This window comes from Saccopteryx leptura, chromosome 5, assembly GCF_036850995.1.
Source record: "Saccopteryx leptura isolate mSacLep1 chromosome 5, mSacLep1_pri_phased_curated, whole genome shotgun sequence".
In the NCBI taxonomy this organism is placed as follows: domain Eukaryota; kingdom Metazoa; phylum Chordata; class Mammalia; order Chiroptera; family Emballonuridae; genus Saccopteryx; species Saccopteryx leptura.
In genome coordinates this window covers 208151925-208173246 of record NC_089507.1, presented here as the reverse complement: position 1 = coordinate 208173246, position 21322 = coordinate 208151925, and the positions used below count along the sequence as shown (strand labels likewise).

The window sequence follows — 21322 nt, the reverse complement described above, 5'->3', positions numbered from 1 at the left end:
CCTCAACCCCCCCCCCCCCACCACCACCACCACCACCAAATCTTGGCCCTCGCTGCTCACCCTGGTCTCAGGTTGGGTCACGTCCTACCTCCTCCATTTCCCTCCATCCCCGGTCCACCCACCCCCAGCCTCGATGTCCTGGAATACTCCCAGTTCCCCTTTCCGCTTCAGGGCCTTGGTAACAATATTACCTTCCCTGGCTCACCCCTTCTCATCTTTCAGGTCTCAGCTTAGTCACCACTTCCTGACTGTACCCTCCGTTAAGTTGCATGAGCTGTCACTCCAGTGATTTCCCACAATTCCCTGGCACTTCCTCCCCTGGACTACCCACCCCCTTCCCCTCATATGCCCCCTTATCAGCCAACCAATTCGCCACCAGCGCAGAATGTTGGAGCCACACCCGTCCATGGAAATGCAGTGTGTGCCCCATGGGTACCTACACATTGTCTAGTAGCCACATGTCAAAAGTAAAAAAGAAAAGAAAGAGAAAAAAATAAAAATTAAAATAAATAAAAAGTAAAAAGAAAGAGAGGAAATTAATTTTAACATGTTTTAACCCAATCTTTAAAAAAAAAAAATAGTATTTCTGGCCTGACCAGGTGGTGGCGCAGTGGATAGAGCATCGTACTGGGATGCAGAAGACCCAGGTTCGAGACTCTGAGGTCGCCAGCTTGAGTGCGGGCTCATCTGGTTTGAGCAAAAGCCCACCAGCTTGAACCCAAGGTCGCTGGCTCCAGCAAGGGGTTACTCGGTCTGCTGAAGGCCCACGGTCAGGTCAAGGCACATATGAGAAAGCAATCAATGAACAACTAGGTGTTGCAACGCGCAATGAAAAACTAATGATTGATGCTTCTCATCTCTCTCCATTCCTGTCTGTCTGTCCCTGTCTATCCCTCTCTCTGATTCACTCTCTGTCTCTGTAATAAATAAATAAAAATTTTAAAAAATAATAATATTTCTTTAACAGATGCTCAGTATAAAAATTATTTATATTTTCTTTTCTTCTTGTACTAAGACTTCAAAATCCGGTATAGATCTAACAGTCCCAGCACATCTCCGTTTGGATCAGCCACATTGTAAGAGCTTAGTGTCACCACGTGCTAGTAACTGCAGAGTTGGGCAGTGTAGTTTTAGAGGATGCTTAAAGCTAACTGATCTGCATCCTGTTCTGGGAGACACTAATTCTAAGAAATATTCATAGGCATTCTGTAGAAATAAAAAGGAGGGGAGGATTTGAAGTTAAATAGGTCTTGAAAACACTGACAAAGTGGAACAGGGTTTTTATGATTCAGCCCCTCCCCCCACCCGCCACCCTGAGTCTTACCTTGCCTGATGTACGATGTGACACTACAGAAACTGACCACAGAGCGTGTAGCATTTATACAACTCATCTGCGTTCAGAGCTCCTTTTTCATGAAGCATGGCTAGGGATCAGTGTCCGGTGGAATGTTCCTTGCTAAATGCTGGTTTAGCTACATCCCTCACCCAGTCAATTCTGGGATCCCCACAGAAAGGACTTGGGGGTCAGGGTGCCCACCTCATGCACCTCTGAGCCTGGCACAGAGGAGGCACCCAAAACCTGATTGAACCAACCAGTTCTGGGAAGCTGCAAAGGGGAGAACTGGAGTCAGTAGGCAAAAATTACAACATATTTGAGCTCAAATAAGAAAGATTTTTTTTTCTGGGTTTTATGTGTGTGTGAGTGGTTCTTTTATTTTACTTTTATAATTTTTCCATTGTTTTGAAAGAGATAGAAGAAGGGAAAGAGAGAAAGAGCCTCAACTCATTGTTTCACTTCGCTGTTCCATTTTCGTGTGTACCCATCATTTGCTTCTCCGTGCCTTGAACGGGGGTTGAATCCGCAACCTCTGGCATGCTGGGTGGACGCTTTACCCACTGAGCCACCTGGCCAGGGCCTGTGTGTTTTTAACAGTTTAAAGCGAACTTGCCCGCTCTGTCTGGAAAACGCCTTACAACAGGGGTCCCCAAACTACAGCCCGCGGGCCACATGCGGCCCCCTGAGGCCATTTATCCGGCCCCCGCCGCACTTCTGGAAGGGCACCTCTTTCATTGGTGGTCAGTGAGAGGAGCATAGTTCCCATTGAAATATTGGTCAGTTTGTTGATTTAAATTTATTTGTTCTTTATTTTAAATATTGTATTTGTTCCCGTTTTGTTTTTTTACTTTAAAATAAGATATATGCAGTGTGCATAGGAATTTGTTCATAGTTTTTTTTATAGTCCGGCCCTCCAACGGTCTGAGGGACAGTGAACTTGGCCCCCTGTGTAAAAAGTTTGGGGACCCCTGCCTTACAAGATGATGATTTCTCCATCACTAGGCGTGGTGAAGGCTGGAGTTCTGGGGGAAGGAGTCTCTAATTTCCCTCCTTCAGAATGAAAAGAAAGAAAGGAGGAAAGAAAGAAACAAAGCATCGGTGGCATGAGAACTTGAACTTTAGAGGAAGTGATCAGATATGTACGCAGACACGGTCTGGGCCCTTTATTAAGAACACACTTTGGGATTCTGGAGGCCCAGTAGAGGGTCAGTTTACAGCCAAAGCCCCTTTCAGGCTCCAGGCCCTTGGTTCAGAGTTCAGAAGATTTTTGATCTATTTTATAAGCAGCCAACATCTGGTCAATGACTAATTGAATCCATCAATCACCAACCAATCAAAATTTGTGTATGTCTAGGGGGGGTGAACGAGAGGAGGGTCTATTTCAAAATGGTTTTTGTGGGACAAAAGCAGGCAAGACCAATCTGTGCTGTTACAAGTCATCAGGATAGCGGTTAAGTTGGGGGTAATGACAGGAAGGAAACATGGGGGGGGCTTGGGGGGCTGGCATATTCTGTTTCTTGATTAAGTGCAGGTTACACAGATGTGTTCGGTTGGTGAAAATTCACAATCTGCCAATGTGCGTTCTTTTGATGTGTGCACATTGCTGTGTGTATATTCCAGTTCGGCAAACAGTTCTAGAAGTTGCTTTTGTGATGATGGATGACTTTTCTCACAACAAGAACAGACGTGTGATTGTGATTAACCCAACTCAAACGACCAGGCTAGTCTGAGATTTGAGCTAAGGAGGAAGAGGTTAACCGACAGCCAGGTGTTTCTCGTGCAGGGTCCAAGCAGCAGTTTCGCTGGCTCGGAGGGCTGCTGAAGATTAGCCGCGCTGCGGAGAGGCCCCTAACCATCCACAGACAGGCGGCAGATGAATTTGGATCAACTGTCTTAGAGCCACCAGGTGTCCATCAGTTGGTAACTTGGACGTATCTGAAAACCGAAGCCTTTATATGTCAGGTTCTGTGTCCCCATGCCATGCATGGGACCTGGCACAAAGTAGGTGCTCAGCTAAGTGGCCCCTCTCTTCCTCTTAGCTGGATTTCAGGTATGGCAGTCCCAGAAGTCCCAAGGCCTTCTGTCAGAAAAGGCTGGAGCCTGACCTGTGGTGGCACAGTGGATGAAGCTTTGACCTGGAACACCGAGGTTGCCGGTTTGAAACCCAGGGCTTGCCCGGTCAAGGCACAATAAGTTGATGTTTCCTATGCTTCTCCCTCCACCCCTCCTCTCTCTAAAAATCAATAAATAAAAATCTTCAAAAATCAAGAAAAGAAAAGGCCCCATTTAGAGCCAGCAACGATCTCAGAGATGGGCACAGCTGGGCTGCCAGTGGAAGAGGAAATGAAACTGTGCATGGCTCACATGTGCTCAAGTAACTGCAAAGAAGCCACCTGCGGTCAGTTGAAAACATGGATGGGGGAGAAAGAGGGAGCTTCAGAGAAGTGGGGGAGGTGATGGAGGAGGCGCATTTCAGGAGGGAAGAGTTTTTAAAAAAAAAAAACAGCAGTTAAGAATAACATAGGTTTGGAGGTAGGTTTCAGGTGGGAAACATCAAAGTCAGCAGCGGTTTATGATAGGCCGCACACCGTGGTGCTGAGGAAAGAGACCCCGGACTTAGAGCTGGGCAGGGTTAGCAAAACACCTAACTGAGCAGCTGTTCTCTCTGTAGAAATGGGGTAATAATAGTCCCATCCACTGAGCGCTGTTGAGAGGATGAAATCAGTTGAAGCGTGAGAAAAATGGCACAAATCTCCCAGCTACTTTCACAGCGATGGTATTTGGCGACAACACGGCCAGGAGAGGCTTCTGCTTCTGAAAGAAGACCAGGTGGGCCGACCTGGGAACCGACCACAGCCAGAAATAGAGGGGAGGGGAGAGAGAGAAGAGAGACCACTTAGAGGAGGAGTTCTTAATTCAGGTGCCCGTGAGTTCCAAAGCAGAGTGCTGTATTTACGAGTATACGTATTTTTTGGAGGGAAAAGGGCCCATAGTCCCTATCAGTTCCCCCTACCCTTGCAGTTCTTTAAGAATTACTGATACGGGCCCTGGCCAGTTGGCTCAGTGGTAGAGCGTCAGCCTGATGTGCAGGAGTCCCGGGTTCGATTCCCAGCCAGGGCACACAGGAGAAGCGCCCATCTGCTTCTCCACCCCTCCTCCTCTCCTTCCTCTCTGTCTCTCTCTTCCCCTCCCGCAGCCAAGGCTCCATTGGAGCAAAGTTGGCCCCGGGCACTGAGGATGGCTCTATGGCCTCTGCCTTGGGCGCTAGAATGGCTCTGGTTGCAACAGAGCGACGCCCCAGATGGGCAGAGCATTGCCCCCTGGTGGGCGTGCCAGGTGGATCCCGGTCGGTGCATGTGGGAGTCTGTCTGACTGTCTCTCCCCGTTTCCAGCTTCAGAAAAATACAAAAAACAAAAAACAAACAAACAAAAAAAGAATTACTGATACGTATAGGGAAAGGAAGGACCAAGAGAGGAGAAAGGATGAGACAAGAGACAAGAGTCCTGCAATCAGCCGTGGGTGGAGTGAGCCACCTCCATGGACCTAAGACACGGGTTTGGGGGGTGGAGAAGAGTCTAGAAAGAAGAGGCAAAGCAGAGAATTGGAATGAAGACTCAGAGAACCAAGCCAACTCACAGTGGGGTGGGGGTTCAGCTCAGTGGTCACTGTGGCCCCGAGAAGGCTGGGTGTATGGATGGATGGGCAGGCAGCCCAACCCCAGCAGCTGAAGACTGGGGCACCAGTGGGGTCAACTGCAGATGGGGATGGGTGGGGGGAAGTAAGAGACCCTGACTGGGTGTCTGGGGAACTGTGTCAGAGGTGTCCCATTGAATGGGATATTCCTTCTGTTTGCCTGGTGTGATGGGAAAAAAACGTCAGCCTGTGTGCGACGTTCTCCACCTAAATACTTCCGGCTCTGTGGGTGAGGATGTGCAAGAAGGCACTCGGCCAGGGGGAAGAACTCCTAACTGTTGTCCCTTGGCTGTCCAGGGACACCCCAGGGTGGAGTGGGCAGAGGCAGAGACTCTACTATGGAAGGATAGTGCAGTCGTATCCTGATTTGGCTGTTGTCCCTTGGCTGTCTCAGGGACACCCCAGGGTGGAGTGGGCAGAGGCAGAGACTCTACTATGGAAGGATGGTGCAGTCGTATCCTGATTTGGCCACTTCACTCATTTATTCATGCAGCAAGTATTTCTTAAACACCAGCCATGTGCCCAGCTTTCTATTGGTTGATAGAGACGCCACAGTGAGTGAGAAGAGATGCTCCTTGAGCTCACAAGTCTTGCATCCAGTGAGGAAATGTACAATGATAGTGCGGAATGCTAGGGACTGCGCTGGTTGCTATGGGAACAGAGAGGCAGGGTACTCAAGCTTCTCCAATCTTCAGTCTCATCTGCAAAAATGTACCACTCACTCCAAGGAGTTTCCTGGCCCATTCCAGGCCCCCGCTAACACAAGTTAGGAGGAGCTCACTGCAGCCCATTATTGCATTCAGAAAGTACTCACTGAGCACCCCATGTGCGCGCGGCACTGCTATAAATGCTAGAAATTCAGCATTAGACTAAACAGATTTTTAAAAAATCCCTGCCTTCATGAAGCTTATATTCAAGCAGGAGGGAAGTAAACAATAAACAGGTACACTATTCAGTACTTTGGGACTAAATACGGAAACACGCCTCAGAGACACACAAAGCAGGGTCGAAAGGTAGGAAGTGAGGGAGGGGATTGTGATTTTAAATAGAGCAGTCAGAAAAAGACTCACCGAAAAGGAGGTATTTTAGGAAGGAGCTGAAAGAGGTAAGAAAGTAAGCCATGGAGATGCTGAGGGAGAACGTTCTGGGTGGAAAGGTCCTCAAACACAAAGGTGCTGAGGCTGGAGGGGGAGAGGTACGTGCTGGCTGCACTTGGTGATGGAGGTGGAGAACAGGAGCCAGTGAAGCCCAGGAGCCAGGGGTGGGGGGAGGCCAGTAGGGCCTGGGGGTCATTGTAAGGACTTTAATATTTACCCTGAGTGAGATGGGAAACCACTGAAGAGGTTTGGGCAGAGGACTGACAAGATCTCACATTTGCAAAGGATCACGGCTTTAAGGAATCACTTATTCTGAGGATGTCCCACGGGAAGACCAGCACGGAAACAAGGGATGCTGACTGGGAGGCTCCTGCATTCAACCCGGTGGAGGTGATGGAGGCCTGGGCTAAAGGAGAAGCGGAAGGCGTGGTGAGAAATGTTTAGCGTCTGGATATTTAAAGGTGGTGTCCGCTGTATTTGCTGACAGTTAGACAGAGGGGTAGTCACGTGAGGGAAGAGTCAAGGATGAGTCTGAGGCTTAGGCGGAGCTATGGATTGTGATAAGGAAGACCAAGGGTTAGAGGCGCAATTTGGGATGAAAGACAGAAGCTTGGTGTAGGGTGGTGTGTTTCAGAAGCCCATTGGAAATTCAAACGGTGATGTTGGGTAGGCAGCTGGATAGGCACGTCTGAGGCCTGGGGGCAAGGTCCTGCTTTCCAGCTGTGAATGTAGGACTCCTCAGTATGTAATGGGTATTTGAAGCCACAAGAATGGATGAGATAGTGAATAAAGAGAACAAAGAGAAGAGATTTGGCCCTGGCCGGTTGGCTCAGTGGTAGAGCATCGGCCTGCCGTGCGGAAGTCCCGGGTTCGATTCCCGGCCAGGGCACACAGGAGAGGCGCCCATCTGCTTCTCCACCACTCCCCCTCTCCTTCCTCTCTGTCTCTCTCTTCCCCTCCCGCAACCAAAGCTCCATTGGAGCAAAAGATGGCCCGGGCACTGGGGATGGCTCTATGGTCTCTGCCTCAGGCACTAGAATGGCTCTGGTTACAACAGAGCGACGCTCCGGATGGGCAGAGCATTGCCCCCTGGTAGGCGTGCCGGGTGGATCCCGGTCGGGCGCATGCGGGAGTCTGTCTGACTGCCTCCCTGTTTCCAGCTTCAGAAAAATACAAAAAAAAAAAAAAAGAGAGAGAGAGAGAGAAGAGATTTGAGCACTGAGCCCAGCGGCTCTCTGACGTCCAGCAATGGTGGCCTCACCTGCTTTCAATCTGGGGATCCCAAGGCTAGACTTGCAAGTATTGTCTGCATGCTCTGTCTCCCAGTCCTGAATCCACACGCTCACCAGGAAGGAAAAGAAGTCTGCAGAAGGGGAAAAAAAATTCAATTTGAAATGGATTGTGCTCCTATTTTCCCAAAATAACAGGATGGCCAAGCTCTGCGTCTTGAGGAGAATTGAAAGCCTTCAGCTTTCCGCCATCAAACCCTTAAGGCTGATCTCAGAGGGAAGAGTCTGCCCGGTTTGGCAGGCCGTGTAATTGATGGTTTACTTGTCTACCTCCTCTCCTGGACTGCAGGTTCCTCCAGGTTGAGGCCCCTTCCGTTTCATCACAGAGCTACTTCCAGAGCCTGGCACCAAGCAGACATCAGAAAATGTTAGTGGAACTGAACCACATTGCAGAATCTGAGAAGGGACATCCATCCCCGGGGCTCTGGGTGTCCTCTGGCTCACCACGGGGCTGGCGTCTGTCCTGCTGCCTGCCTGCCTGCCTTGGCACCTGCAGCTGCATCCTGTGAAGGCAGAGACAGATTCTGTAGGGCTGGACTCTGCCCTATGGGAGGAGAACATCCCCCGGGGGCCTGGATAAGCCATCCAGAAAAACAAGTTCTCTGAGTCAATCATCAGCCCGGAGGTGAGGTCTCAAGCAGCCTGTGGCCTCTCAGAGGCAAGGAGGAGTGTCTCCTCCAGAGGGACCTCTCTTCTTATCTAGAATTCCTGACACATCAGCCCATTGTTCTAGCACTTCGTCAGAGGGGTTGGGATGATTCAAAAGGCACTGAGCTAGAAATTAACAAGCCTCTTACTAGCCTGTCTTGTCCATCATAGAACCAACAAATAAACAAGCAAACAAACACCCTCTTAACCGCAGGGTACTCTAATTCCCTTGTTTATAGCTAAACCTTTGAACAACTTGTCTAAACTTGTTATCCTCCACTTACTCACCTTCTATTTACTTTCTAACTTAGGCCCTTGCCTAAAACAAGGCTTCCTGCCCTGGCCAGATAGCTTGGTTTGTTAGAGCATCATACTGAAGTGCAGAAGTTACATGGTTTGATCCCTGATCAGGGCACATGCAGAAACGGATCAATGTTCCTCTCTCTCTCCCCCCCACCCTTCCTCTCTTGCTAAAATTAAAAAATTAAAAAAATAAATAGTTGGCTTGAACAAGGAGTCACTCGGTCTGCTGTAGCCCCCCACCCCCACCCCACCCCCGGTCAAGGCACATATGAGAAAGCAATCAATGAACAACTAAGGAGCCACAATAAAGAATTGATGCTTCTTATCTCTCTCCCTTCCTGTTGGTCTGTCCTGATCTGTCCCTCTCTCTGTCTCTGCCACAAAAATAGATAGATAGATAGATAGATAGATAGATAGATAGATAGATAGATAGGGCTTCTCTTCTAGGCCCTCCGAAATGACCTCATCTAGTCTCACTACTGCAGGTACTACCTGGACGTTGTTGGTGTCCAGGCTTCAGACCCATGTATACAACTGCCAATTAGGTATCTTGACCTGGCCTACCCACAGACACTTCTATCCAAAAACACAGAGCTGAACTCATTATGTTTCCCCAGACGCAGGTCAGGTTGTCCCCAAGTGTTCCCCCTCCCCTTTGTGAATGACATGTCCATCCATATCCTTGATTCCTCCCCTCTCCCTTTCTCTGACATATACAATCAATCACTAATGCAACAACCTGATGTCATGACTATCCCTCACATGCATATACTATACTGTTCTCCATCCTTGTGACTTCTTTGCTGATCAGGGCCACCATCACTATAATTTTTTTGCCTAAATGACATCAACTTTCTTTCTTTCTTTATTTTTTTCTGAAGTTGGAAACGAGGAAGCAGTCAGACAGACTCCCGCATGCACCTGACCGGGATCCACCCGGCATGCCCACCAGGGGGCGATGCTCTGCCCATCTGGGGCGTTGCTCCATTGCAACCAGAGCCATTCTAGCACCTGAGGCAGAGGCCATAGAGCCATCCTCAGCGCTCAGGCCAACTTTGCTCCAATGGAGCCTCGGCTGCGGCTGCGGGAGGGGAAGAGAGAGACAGAGAGGAAGGAGAGGGGGAGGGGTGGAGAAGCAGATGGGTGCTTCTCCTGTGTGCCCTGGCTGGGAATCGAACCCGGAACTCCTGCATGCCAGGCCAACGCTCTACCACTGAGCCAACCGGCCAGGGCACATCAACTTTCTTAATTGCGCTCTACCAAGCCTCCAGTCTTAACCATTTCAGATCCATTTATTACATTGTAGGTAACTGCTACTGAAATGCATATTATTTTCCTCCATTGCTCAAAATTCATCAGTAGCTCCCCATTGGTCTCAGGATAAATTCCAAACTCCTTAACCAAAGGACAGTGAATGAGTTGGGCCTTGCTTACCCTTCCAGCCTCATCTCGCATCAACCCTTCTCACACTCTAACCCGCAGCCATGGAGAATTACTGGTAGTTCCCCAATGAGTCATACTCTATCCAATTTCCAAGTCTTTGATCTCTGTTTTTGTCACTCATCTCATCACTTGCCTTCTCTATCTTCCCTAGCCTTCACCTGGTTAAGTTCTTTTCCCACTCCCAGGCCTCAGTTTAAATGTTATTTCCACTTGGAAGCTTTGTTGGACTCCTCAATTTGGGGACAGCAGCTCCTCTAAAGGGCCCCTATAGCAAACACACTGTACTTTATCCCCAAAGCACTTATCAGAGTAAGTGGCAATTACTTGTTCTTGTGTGTCTGTCCCACCTACTAGGACCTTGAGGTCATACACCTTGTCTGTCAAGTTCATGGTTAAATCCTTAGCACCAGGCATGGCACCTGGCTTACAATTGGTGCAATGAGAACCCTGGGAAGGAAGGAGAGATAATTATAGAAATAAGTCAGAGGTAGTAGCCACAATGGAACATGGAGGATAAGGTCAACTTAAGAGGCTCCTAGGCTTTGAACCTGCATGACTGGGAATAAGTAGAGCTATTCACCAAGCAAGAACCATAGAAGAGGAGGGAAAATGTTCAACTCAGGAGCAGAGGACTCTGGGGCCATCAAGTGGACACGTGCGATAGGCAGATGGGTAGATATTTCTATAGCTCCCAAAAGAATGTCTCTAGCTCAGGGCTAGAGACATCCATTTGAGAAGCTATCTACAGAAGTCAATATATGGCCCTGACTGGTTGGCTGAGTGGTAGAGTGTCAGCCTAGCGTGAAGATGTCCCGGGTTCGATTACCAGTCAGGGTACACAGGAGAAGCGCCCATCTGCTTCTCCATCCTTCCCCTCTCCTTTCTCTTTATTTCTCTCGTCCCCTCCCAATGGAGCCAAGGCTCCATTGGAGCAAAGTTGGCCCGGGCACTAAGGGTGGCTCCATGGCCTCTGCCTCAGGTGCTAGAATGGTTCTGGTTGCAACGGCAATGCCCCAAATGGGCAGAGCACCGCCCCCTAGTGGACATGCCGGGTGTCCCGATCGGGCACATGCAGGAGTCTGTCTCTCTGCCTCCCTGCTTCTCACTTCAAAAAAAATAAAAAACAAACAAAAAAAGAAGTCAATATAGAATCCATAAAGCTTCCATGAAGAAAGGTGTAGAGAAAAAGGTGATGACAGAAACTTTCAGAATAATTACATTCTGCTGGGAGAAGAAGAGAAGGCAGAAAGATGGAATTTGTGGATGTAGGAGGAAAATGAAGAGAATTCAAGGTCATCTGAGCCCAATGGAAAGGACCCACATCCTTGAGTGCTGCAAAAAGGTTGGGGAGAATAAGGCTACTCTATTTGGAAACTGGGAAGTTTCTGATTAGAATGGAAGTCACATCAACAGTGTTTAGGAGATGAGAAATAAGGCAGAAAAGGCAGCCAGTGTGGATAGTCCTTTCCGAATATTTCAAAGAAGGTGAGGGAAGCTGACCCAAGGACGATTGGGAGGCAGTACACGAACTCAGAAACTGGGCTCCATAGTCTGACTACTTAGGTTCAAATCAGAGCCTGACCACTCAATCGTTCTGTGACTTTGGGCAATTTAACTTAATCTTCTGAAGCCTCAGTTTTCTGGTATGTAAAATGGTAGCACACGTAGTACATATATCATATGGTTATTGAGAAATAATGTAGGTGAAGCTCTTAGTATAGGGCGGTGGTCCCCAACCTTTTTTGGGCCACGGACCGGTTTAATGTCAGAAAATATTTTCATGGACCGGCCTTTAGGGTGGGATGGATAAATGCACAAAATAAAATTATGTGACTGGAGTAAAAACTGTGGTATTTTTAAATATAATTGTCGAACTTACGAGACAAGCGTCAAGAGTGAGTCTTAGATGGATGTAACAGAGGGAATCTGGTCATTTTTAAAAAATAAAACATCGTTCAGACTTAAATATAAATAAATGTAAGTTATTTATTCTTTCTCTGCGGACTGGTACCGGTCCGCGGCCTGGGGTTTGGAGACCACTGGTATAGGGCACAGCACATGGTAAGTCATCAATTAATATGGGATGTTATTTTTAGCAAGGTCAAGGGGGAAAATTGGGAGAGGAAGCAAGTGGAGATGTAGCTATACAGGAAGAAGAGAAGACACTAAAATGAGCCAGGCTCTAGGAAGGTGGAGGGGACAGGACAGAGGAGTTGGGGGCTTGTTGAGGGCATGAGCAGGTAGATCTTTTCAAAACCTGATCTTAGCTAAGCTGTCACCTGCTGTTTATTCAGTGAGGCTGCCACTTCTGCTCTATTTTCTTGGAGAGTCATGGTGAGTCAGCCTGGGGATTCCTTCACTCCCACAATTTTCCAGTATTTCCTGGAGCCCCGGTTCCTGCCTGTTCGCTTCCCCTGCCCACTGGTTCTCAAGTTGGAGGCAGCTGGATCTGCACAGCAGCACAACGTCCCAGGAGCATAGCCTAGAAGAGGGAATTCAGAGATAGCTGCTGTCATAACATCTCCTTGGGCGCAGGCCAGTAGCCTCTGTCCCCTTCACAGCCTGCATTCTCACAGTCATTCCATGGTTAATGACACTTCTGAAACTCTTTCAATGGTCTCCAAGGGCCTCCTGGGTAATCCTCCCGTCTCTGCTGTCAGCTCTGCCAAACTGTCCCCAAACCGTAGTTGTTCTCAAGTCTGCTCAAACCCCTGCCCTAACTCACCTTGCAGTAGCTTTGCTGTCCCTGGGGAGGCCTCTCCGCCTTCCCAGACTCCTTATCTAGTATATCTTTTCATTTCCCTCTATTCAATCCTGGCCAATGCCCACGACTCTGCCTTTGCATAGGATGCTCTTCTTCCAGCAATGCCTTTTTTCTCTTCCATGGGCCAGCCCTCCTCATCTTTCAAGAATGGCATCAATCTGAAAGCCTCCCTAGTTCTGCCTCCTGCCACGGCCACTGGTGAGTTGGATGTGCCTCCCCCACCCCAATGTTCCCATAGCAACTTGTGGCCGGCCACCTCTTGCTTGTTATTCTTTGTATCTTATGTTAATGGTTGGGGAATGTCTATCTTGTTATCAGACTAGGAGCTCCTCCAAAATGATGATTAGGTCTTATTAATATCTGTATCCCAAGAGCTCAGCACAGTACCTATCTACAACAGTTCCCACTCCCTCATTCCTCAGGGAATATTGGTTGAATGAATAAATGTTTTCATCAAAGAAAGGGTGTCTTTTGGCAGAAAGCCAATGTGAAAGTGGACTGAATTTTTGCTCTGAGCTATAAGCCAGGCTCCTACATCCATGTTGCCTCTCTTCTCATTCCACGACTCAAAGGTTGCCAGCTTTCCTGTTGGTTCTCTTGTTTTCATGCTGTAAATCTCAGTTTTTGTTGAGCTGTTTAATTACCAGCAGGCAAAGGGTGTTTCTGGGATTGCCAGTCTGAATCTTCTTTCTGGGACATCAAGCAGGTTCTTTTCTGAGGGTGTCCAAATCTTGAAAGAGTGGCAGGTCCTTAAGCAAGGCACCACAGGCCAGGAGAACTGCTGGAAGACGCTGCTGCCTAAGAACTGGCAAAGTCGAGACTGTGCCAGCGTCCAAGATCAAAATGCCAACAGGTGTCCAGGTGCCATCACATGGAGGGGCCCAGGGCTGGGGCCAAAGGGAAAATAGAGACCTTGAGAGTGCCTAAGAATCAAGTGTAGATTAAGATTGCATCAGTTAAAGTTCTTGGTCTTAAGTGACCCATCAGAGCTCCATCAAACAAAAGATGGAAGGTATTTAAAGGTACAGGAATCGGTGTGAAATAAGGCCTCAGGGGACAGTAGATACCAGGGTCCTGAACTCCATCAAGGTCTTCTCTTTTCTTTTTGCATTCACTTGTTGATTACACATCTCTTCTGTAGGCTCTGTTGCTAGGTACTCAGGATGGAGCGCTAAGCATGATAAATGAGGTCCCCACCCTTCATCAGGGGAGATGGAGGTGCCTTAAAGCTTTAATTCACAAGAATTAATCCCAGAGTTTTTACCAGTAGATGTGATCAAGATAGTTTCAATGGTCCATGGATGAACATTTTCTGTATTTATTTGTAAATTATTTCATAGACACTATTATATCATAAATATTATTTAGGATGAAGGTAAATAAAGAAGGGTATCAATTTAAATATTAAGCAATAATAGTGGAAGTGGTAAAAGTCCATGACAAAATTCACAAACATCACAGTTGAATTAAGCAGGTTATGCAGGGCCTTGGCAGCTACTCTAAGAGTTTTGAATTTTATACTAAGAGTGATGGGAAGTACTGTGGGAAAGGGATGATGGTTAGATCTCTGTGTTGAAAAGATCACTTCGGCTCCTGCGGTGAGAAGTTTGTGTGAAGACCAGAATGGAAGCAGGCACCCCTGTTAGGAGTGTATTTTAATAATACAAGCAAGAGATAATGCCTACTTGGATAGGTGTGTGGGCAGGGGAGAGAATCGATGGATTACTGAAATGCAGTCAGCTGAACTAATAAGAAATGACAGCAAGGAAGATGTCCAGGGTGGAGCTCTTCTAGCTGGGTGGAGGAGGAAGACGGTGAGTTCAGCCCTGGTGAAGCTTGCGAGGTATCCAGGTGTAGATGTCAGGTAGGTGATTGTAGGTCACTTATCTCTGACATATATAGTTTAACTTCAGTAAAATAGGCGACTTCACAGAACTAGTGGGTAGATTCAGAGCTGAGTACATACTAGATGTTTCATAAATGGCAGTTTGCTGCTCTCTGCCTCTCATTAGCGTGCTAATGATCCAGCGGTGATCAGAGCCCCGTGTTTACCCTGAGATCTTGTCCCCCCTCCTCTAACCCTTAGTGCCACCCCCTTTGTCGGCACAGTCCTGGCTCACAGTGATACGCAAGGAACGAATGAAACTAGGTCTCTTGTGACCCAGGGCTACATGTATCTGGCTGAGAACTGGAGCTGAACCAGATGTTCGGTTGGTTGTAAAATCAAATTTCAAGAAGTGGGCATGAAATAATACAGAGGTTGGAAAGCCTGGACAAAGGCTGGGGCGGGGGCTTCTCCCACCAAGCAGCCTCGGGGTCTGGTTAGTGAGCGAGGAAGCGCTGGTGGAGATCCGGGGCTCCTGCCACCAATATATCCGCAGTTAAGGGAAGATGCAGAAGCTGTATACCAGCTCCGCCGGGGCCTGGCGCGGTCCCGCCGCCGCCTTTAAAGGCCCACCACGTGGCCACGCTGCTATCCCGGGTCCGGAGGCGGTGTCCGGGCTGCGCCTGCGCACAGCCTAGCAGAGGGGACCAGGGTTCCGAGAAAAGGCGCTGAGAGAGGAAGGGTAGGTTGCTCTGGGTGGGCGGCCGTGGGAGGAGTCGGCTCCTTATGCAAATCAGAGCCTCGCGCGTGGGCTAGGGGCGGGGCTTGCGATGCCAAACCAGGTCCTCCTTTGGAGGCGCGAGGGGGCGGTCCCCGCAACCCTCGGCCTCTTTCCGCGAGTCTCTGACGTCGCCGACGTTCCGTTTAAAAGCGGCCGCGCACGCGCAGTGAGTCGAAATGCGAACTTAGGCTGTTACACAACTGCTGGGGTCTGCTCTCGACGCCTGCCCGGCAGTCTGTAAGCGTCGCCGCCGCTGTCGCCGCCTCCGCGGTTCCGGGAGTGTCAGACCCGCCGCTGCCCGCGCCGCCGCCGACCAGCGCCTCCGGGAGCCTCCGAGAGCCCCCGTCCGCCCTCGCAGGCCGGTGCCGACCGTCTGCGTCTGCTCGGCGCCCCTTGCCACCCGCCGCTCCGGCCGAGATGAGTGGGGACCACCTGCACAACGATTCCCAGGTACAGCCCGACGTCCCGGCCCCGCCTTGGCCCCCGCGACCCCGACCCCGACCTTGCCGCTTTGACAGGCCGGAGCCCCCGGCCAGGGACGGCCGGCCAGAGGAAATCGGGTCGCCAGGCCCCGGGCGAAAAGCCCCGAAGTTATAGTTTGGGGGGATGGCTGCTTCCTCGGGCTGTCCCCGGGGCCTCCATCCCCGGGGGCGCTGGGTGGGCTAGGCCCCCGGCCACACGCGCTCGCCGCCCGCGGGGTGCATGTGCCTGTTGTTTCATATTCTCTCTTTTTTTTCTCCCCAGATCGAAGCGGATTTCCGATTGAATGGTGAGTGTGCCCCCCGCCCCGACCCCGGGCCCCCCGGTCGCCGGCCGCCTTCCCGGCGCCCGGCCGGAGCCGGGCAGAGGACAGACATGGCGTCCCAGAGACTAAGTCCCGGTTCCTCGCTCACCGGCCCCATTGTTCCCATCGGGCCGCCTCTAGACCCCCTTTCCGGGGATCCCAGCCCCCCCAGCTCGCGGCCTTCCCGAGAGGGGGCAACGGAGACCCCGTGTCGCCTGCCGCCGGGTCTCGGGCAGCCTCTCCGGGCCCGGATTTCTCCCGGGAAAGTCGCCTTGTCGACAGTCGGGACTTAGTCTCTGCGCCATTTTCTTTTTCTCCTCTCCTCTCCTTTCTCTGCTTGTGTCTTTCTCTCCCTCCCTCGGCTCCTTCCTTGAGCTGCCCAGAAGGAGCTTTCTGCAGAGCGAAGCCCTATAAATCACAGCCCTCACCGGAGAGGGAAGGGTGGGACACAGAACTGGTCACTATTTTTTCCAAAGGGAACTTTATTTTGGGAGGTTATTCCCTTTCTGCCTCTTGTTTCCCTTTCTGCTTTCAGAATGAAAGCTACCTTTTGGCAACTGTTGATTTAAAAAACAAACAAAAAAAAGTCTTTTTTTCCAATAAGATGTTTAGGATAGGAATTATGGCTCTAAAACTAAAGCCATCCTTTGTGGAGTTGTTTATATTTTTAGATTGTTTTTCCCAAGTTGTTGTTTGCAAAGGTGGTAGTAGTACCTCCCTTCAGAAAGTTTGTGAGTTCTCTGTGGGCCATCCAATGTAAATGTTGGACTTGGGCATATTGATTTTTTTTTTTTAATTAAAGTGTTATTAACAAGAACTTTTCAATGTGGCGGAGGTCCCCAAGGCAGTGCTGTTTTGGAAATGCGGTTTTGTGTACTTGTCAGAGGGAAAGGTGTTGAGCATCTCATCATGGTCCTGCTGTACTGGCTTTTTCTTTTAGACTATGGAGAAGAGCAAAAGGATTTTATTGAAACAAAGAGTAGCCAGCACCCACCCCTGCTTCCTGTTCATTCTTTTTCCAAAGCCACTGTTTTTCAGGAATCAAGAGCTAGTTGCTTTTCCCAGATCTTTATGTGTTTGAGCCGGGTTCAGCCAAATCAAGTCATTTGTTCTTTGAATATTTCCGCTTTGGTTACCCAGTGAGGATCCCCCCTTCCCCCCAATAAAAGGCTCACTCTTTGGGCTTTTCAACAATCCCGGTGAAGGAGAAGGTTCCCTCTGTGGTTGCTGGGAAATCCCACTGATTCTGTTGGTACATAATCCTGCTCAGTTGAGTTTGGGTTCCGGGAACCTCTCCAGTGAGAGAAGCTGATGAGTAGGTTTTCTGATGTTGTAATCAGCAGTCCATCATGTTAGCCTGCTCTACGGAGAGCAGCCTTATGTTCAGATGTTTGAAGTGGGGCATCCAGCAAGAGAGATGGTACTCTGCCAGGAGATAATCTGGTTAAGTTAAAGTGTAGCATTTCTTGAGCACCTAATATGTGCCAGGCACTGTGGTTAGTGCTAGAGCTGACCCTTGGCCACAATGCTGCTCTTGCCCTCAATCCACTCTGTTGGGGGATACATAATTCGTTAATTATAAGGCAGGTGCTGGGGCTTAGGTATACCCAAAATGCTTTAGGGGACTTAACTTTTGTGGGAGGGGGGAGTTTCTCAGGAGGTGACTTTTGAGCAGGGTGCTGTGCAGGAGTAGATAGGTGCTGTGTGTCAGAGGCTGGAGAATTGGCTTTGCTGTGTTCAGCCAACCTGTCAGGGTTTTAAAAGGGTGATGAGGCCCCTGCAGTTTAGAACACTGCAAAGAGTATACATGTATAAATATGTTTTTTGGGGATGTGGGAGCTAAGAAAGGATATGACAGGTGAAGATGTAAGAAGTCCTTTTAACCCCTCTTGAAGGAAGCTAGATCTTAATACAGAAAAAGGGTTCTTTTGAATTTCATACCTGCTGAGTAGGTAATATATTTTGTGATGAAACAGAGTTTAGTCCCATCTCAGAAAGTTAACCTCCATGGTTCTCACTGAAATTATATGAAGGAAATATTGAATATGTGAATGATTGTGGGCTGGGTAGGTTATTGATCTTGAATGCTGTTTTTTGTAGAGGTTGAAGTGAACTGGGGTTATATTGACTTTTCAAATGTGTTTGTTCACATGTAATAACAATGATTGCTAATATTTATTGAGTACATTATGTCTGACAAGAACGAATTGCAGCTCTTTCCATGGAATATCTAATTTAATCCTCAGAAAGACCCTTATGAGTTAGGCAATGTCATCTTCATTTTACAAATGAGGAAATCGAGACTTAGGTTTATTTACTAGCTTGCCCAAGGGCAGAGAGTTGGGGGCACTCCGAAGTTTACAGGCTTAGCTACTGTGCTGTATATGGGATTCTGGTATGATTCTATTAGAAGCTGCACATCTCTTCTACAGAGCTGAAAAAGGCAAGAGAGAAGAATTTAATAGTTTGTTTCCAGAGAAAAAGCACTTTTAACTGCCTCCTCAGCATCCTAAGGGTCTGACACTGGAGTGATTTTATTTGTACACAATGTGTATAAGAAAGATGTCAGTTAGTAACTGTGCTTGCTCTGTTAAGTAACACACTGGTAATTAGTGATTGATTTATGTCACTATAAAAGACAGTTCTTAAAAAAAAAAAAATCAGTGTTTAATTTTGCTCAGACATGTTATTGAACTTTGTATGAAGGGTTTACTTATGCTTGAAGTAGACTTAACCCACCTAACAGATTAACTGTGCAAGTTCATGTATTAAAACAAACAGCACTCATTTTGCCTATCCTCATCCCCTAAGATCTAAAATATATTTGCCCTTTGGAGCTTATTCTTTACAATAGTTAAAACTGTTGGCTGTTCTTAGAGAGTTTAGGATATTCTGGCCCATACTCAACTGCTGGGATAATCTGTTATCTGTGAAGTATATTTATATTTAAAATATTGACCATGAGCTGGGCTTTCAGAAGCAGAAACTGTTATCTCTTACCTCAGTGAAAAGACTTCCTTTCTAAGTGTTTGGTAGTACTAACTGTGATGGGGCTGAGTCATTGTTACAGTACTAAGCAAACTGCCAAGCTATCTGTAGAGTTGATAATGGTAACATCAGGTTGGGGGGTAGTGATCCTTTGCTGTTTCAACTTGAAGTATGTATTTGTCTATTTTGGAGTTGTGGCGTCCCCAGAATGAGCAAAGGCTAATGCTTAACTCTATCAGTGATTATTCTGAGAAATGTTATACGGGCTTGTAGTTTGACATCATCTTTTGTTGACTCTGGTTAGCTTAATGGATTCAAATTGGATTGGAGGGGCGTAAAATATAAATTGTTTCTGATGCTAACAGATAGTTGTACTTTTGTGCTGTTGGGTATGGGTTTGGGGTGGGCAGTGGGAACGCTTTCTGAAAAGTCCCATCACATTTTAAAAACTGCGAACTGAGAGCACCTTTAAATGAAATCTGGGACATCTTCCTGTTCAATCCAAACACTTAAGCATTGGGCTCCAGTGTTGTCTTTCCTAGCACTGTAGCCAGCCAGATTCCTTGGGGCGCCTTTTCAGAATTAGCAAGCTGCTGTAGAATCTTTATATCACACTTAGGTATAAAACAAAATTGCCTGTTAGCATGTGCTTTTTATATTACTAGCATATCAAAACTCACAAATTTTAGCCTGACCAGGCGGTGGCGCAGTGGATGGAGCGTCGGACTGGGATATTGAGGACTCAGGTTCGGGACCCCGAGGTCGCTGGCTTGAGTGGGGGCTCATCTAGCTTGAGCAAAAAGCTCACCAGCTTGGACCCAGGGTCACTGGCTTGAGCAAGGGGTTACTCGGTCTGCTGAAGGCCCGCGGTCAAGGCAAATGTGAGGGCAATCGGTGAGCAACTAGGTGTCGCAACAAAAAACTGATGATTGATGCTTCTCATCTCTCTCTGTTCCTCTCTGTCTGTCCCTATCTATCCCTCTCTCTGACTCTTTCCCTGTCCCTGTAAAAAAACAAAAAACAAAAAGACACAAATTTTAGATTCCGATGTTCCTGCTAAAACAAGAAAATCCAAGAGTAACTAAAGGAATCTGAAACACCTCTTGGTTTGAAAGGTGGGCACTAGATAAACAGTGTCACCAACTCATACTTTTCTTTGGTAAGTAAAATAAATTCTCATTTTAACCAATAATATAGCAAGAAAAGTATTGAGTCTGACTTTTTTTTTTAACGTCAGCATAAAAATGAGGAATTGTTGAGAGTTTGAAAAAAGGGATTTGTTCATTTGTTCTGGGTCTTAGTGAATTAGCATTCATTTATACATTATACCATGCCAGGGATTCTTAACATGTCTTCAAACTTAGATTCCAAAATTAAGCTGTTGGCTTTTATTGTTTGTTTTTGGTATGGGGGAGGGGTATGTGTGTGTGTGCAAAAAATGTCTGCCTTTTGAGTCTGTAAATGTTAGAGAAAGTTTTGTGCTGTTTATTAATTATGCTAATACTTATCCTCTACTGCTAGGGGTGTGGGAAGTGATTCTGTTGTGCTTTCTAGGTGTTATTTCATGTTAGGAGCCTTCAGATTATACTGAAACTGTTATTTCAAGTTAGTTGGCTGTGAAATGGGTGCGTAAGTTACAGGTCTGTAACAACTTCTGCCTGACTTTCAGTGCAAAATAAAACTGGTATTCCTCAACCCACAGTTGTGTTTTGTGAGGAATTTCATCCTTTCCATATGAAACTGCTGAGCACCACTAAAACTTTAGGTTCACTGGGAAAGTGGATGCAGTTGTAATTATTTACATTTGAGTGAGGCTCTGGAAAAGATTGAAATGAGTATTTGCGGGACCCTGAGTTAAAAACCCTCTTCAAAGTTAAATGTAATCAATTCATTGCATTTGGAAGTAGAAGAGAGTGAGTTGAGTAACTTTTCTGTGTCCTGTGGTTTAGATTATCTGACTGCCCCTTAATTATTTTGAAACCATTAACTTTTTATAATAAACGCATTGGGCAGACAGTTCAGTATTCAGCTTCTTAAGGTAAAAAGTTTAGAATGAGAGAAGTTCTAACAGGCCCTTAAGAAGTGAATGAGGTATTGTGTTTAGAGGAAGCTTTTAATTGTGTTTAAACTTTGAGCAGTAATAGTTGGAACAGTCTTTTCTCTCTTATTTCTGTGCCTAGTAAATCTGAAGTTTGAAAAGCCGCTTTCTGTCCCCATGGCTTCAGGCCAGTGGCTGAAATAGGAAATCTAAAATAGAGGCAAATGACATGGAATAATTAGCATTTTGTCAACCCCTGCCCTTCCCCCACAGCCTGCCTGTGTAGGTGTGTGCAGCGTGCCCTGTGTTGATAGCACAGGGCCTGGGAACTG

The 21322-nt window shown here is 47.6% G+C and overlaps 1 protein-coding gene and 2 non-coding genes across 4 annotated transcripts in view; all 3 read left to right on the top strand.

Moving 5' to 3' along the window:
• Positions 1-4380: 4380 nt before the first annotated feature.
• TRNAI-GAU (transfer RNA isoleucine (anticodon GAU)) lies at positions 4381-4456 on the top strand. Its single transcript has one exon. It is a non-coding gene; the product is annotated as a tRNA-Ile (tRNA).
• Positions 4457-6940: 2484 nt separating this feature from the next.
• Positions 6941-7016, top strand: TRNAG-GCC (transfer RNA glycine (anticodon GCC)). The gene has a single exon. It is a non-coding gene; the product is annotated as a tRNA-Gly (tRNA).
• An 8092-nt stretch (positions 7017-15108) lies between these two features.
• Positions 15109-21322, top strand: part of TOP1 (DNA topoisomerase I) — an 83414-nt gene continuing 77200 nt past the window's right edge. The window contains exons 1-3 of one of the 2 annotated variants that reach the window (XM_066387810.1): positions 15109-15141; positions 15331-15630; positions 15925-15949. In XM_066387810.1, the coding sequence (XP_066243907.1) occupies positions 15598-15630; positions 15925-15949 (58 nt within the window). In that variant the 5' untranslated portion in view covers positions 15109-15141; positions 15331-15597. Of the gene's footprint in view, positions 15142-15199; positions 15631-15924; positions 15950-21322 lie in introns of those variants that run through there. The other variant, XM_066387811.1, reaches the window with a different exon arrangement.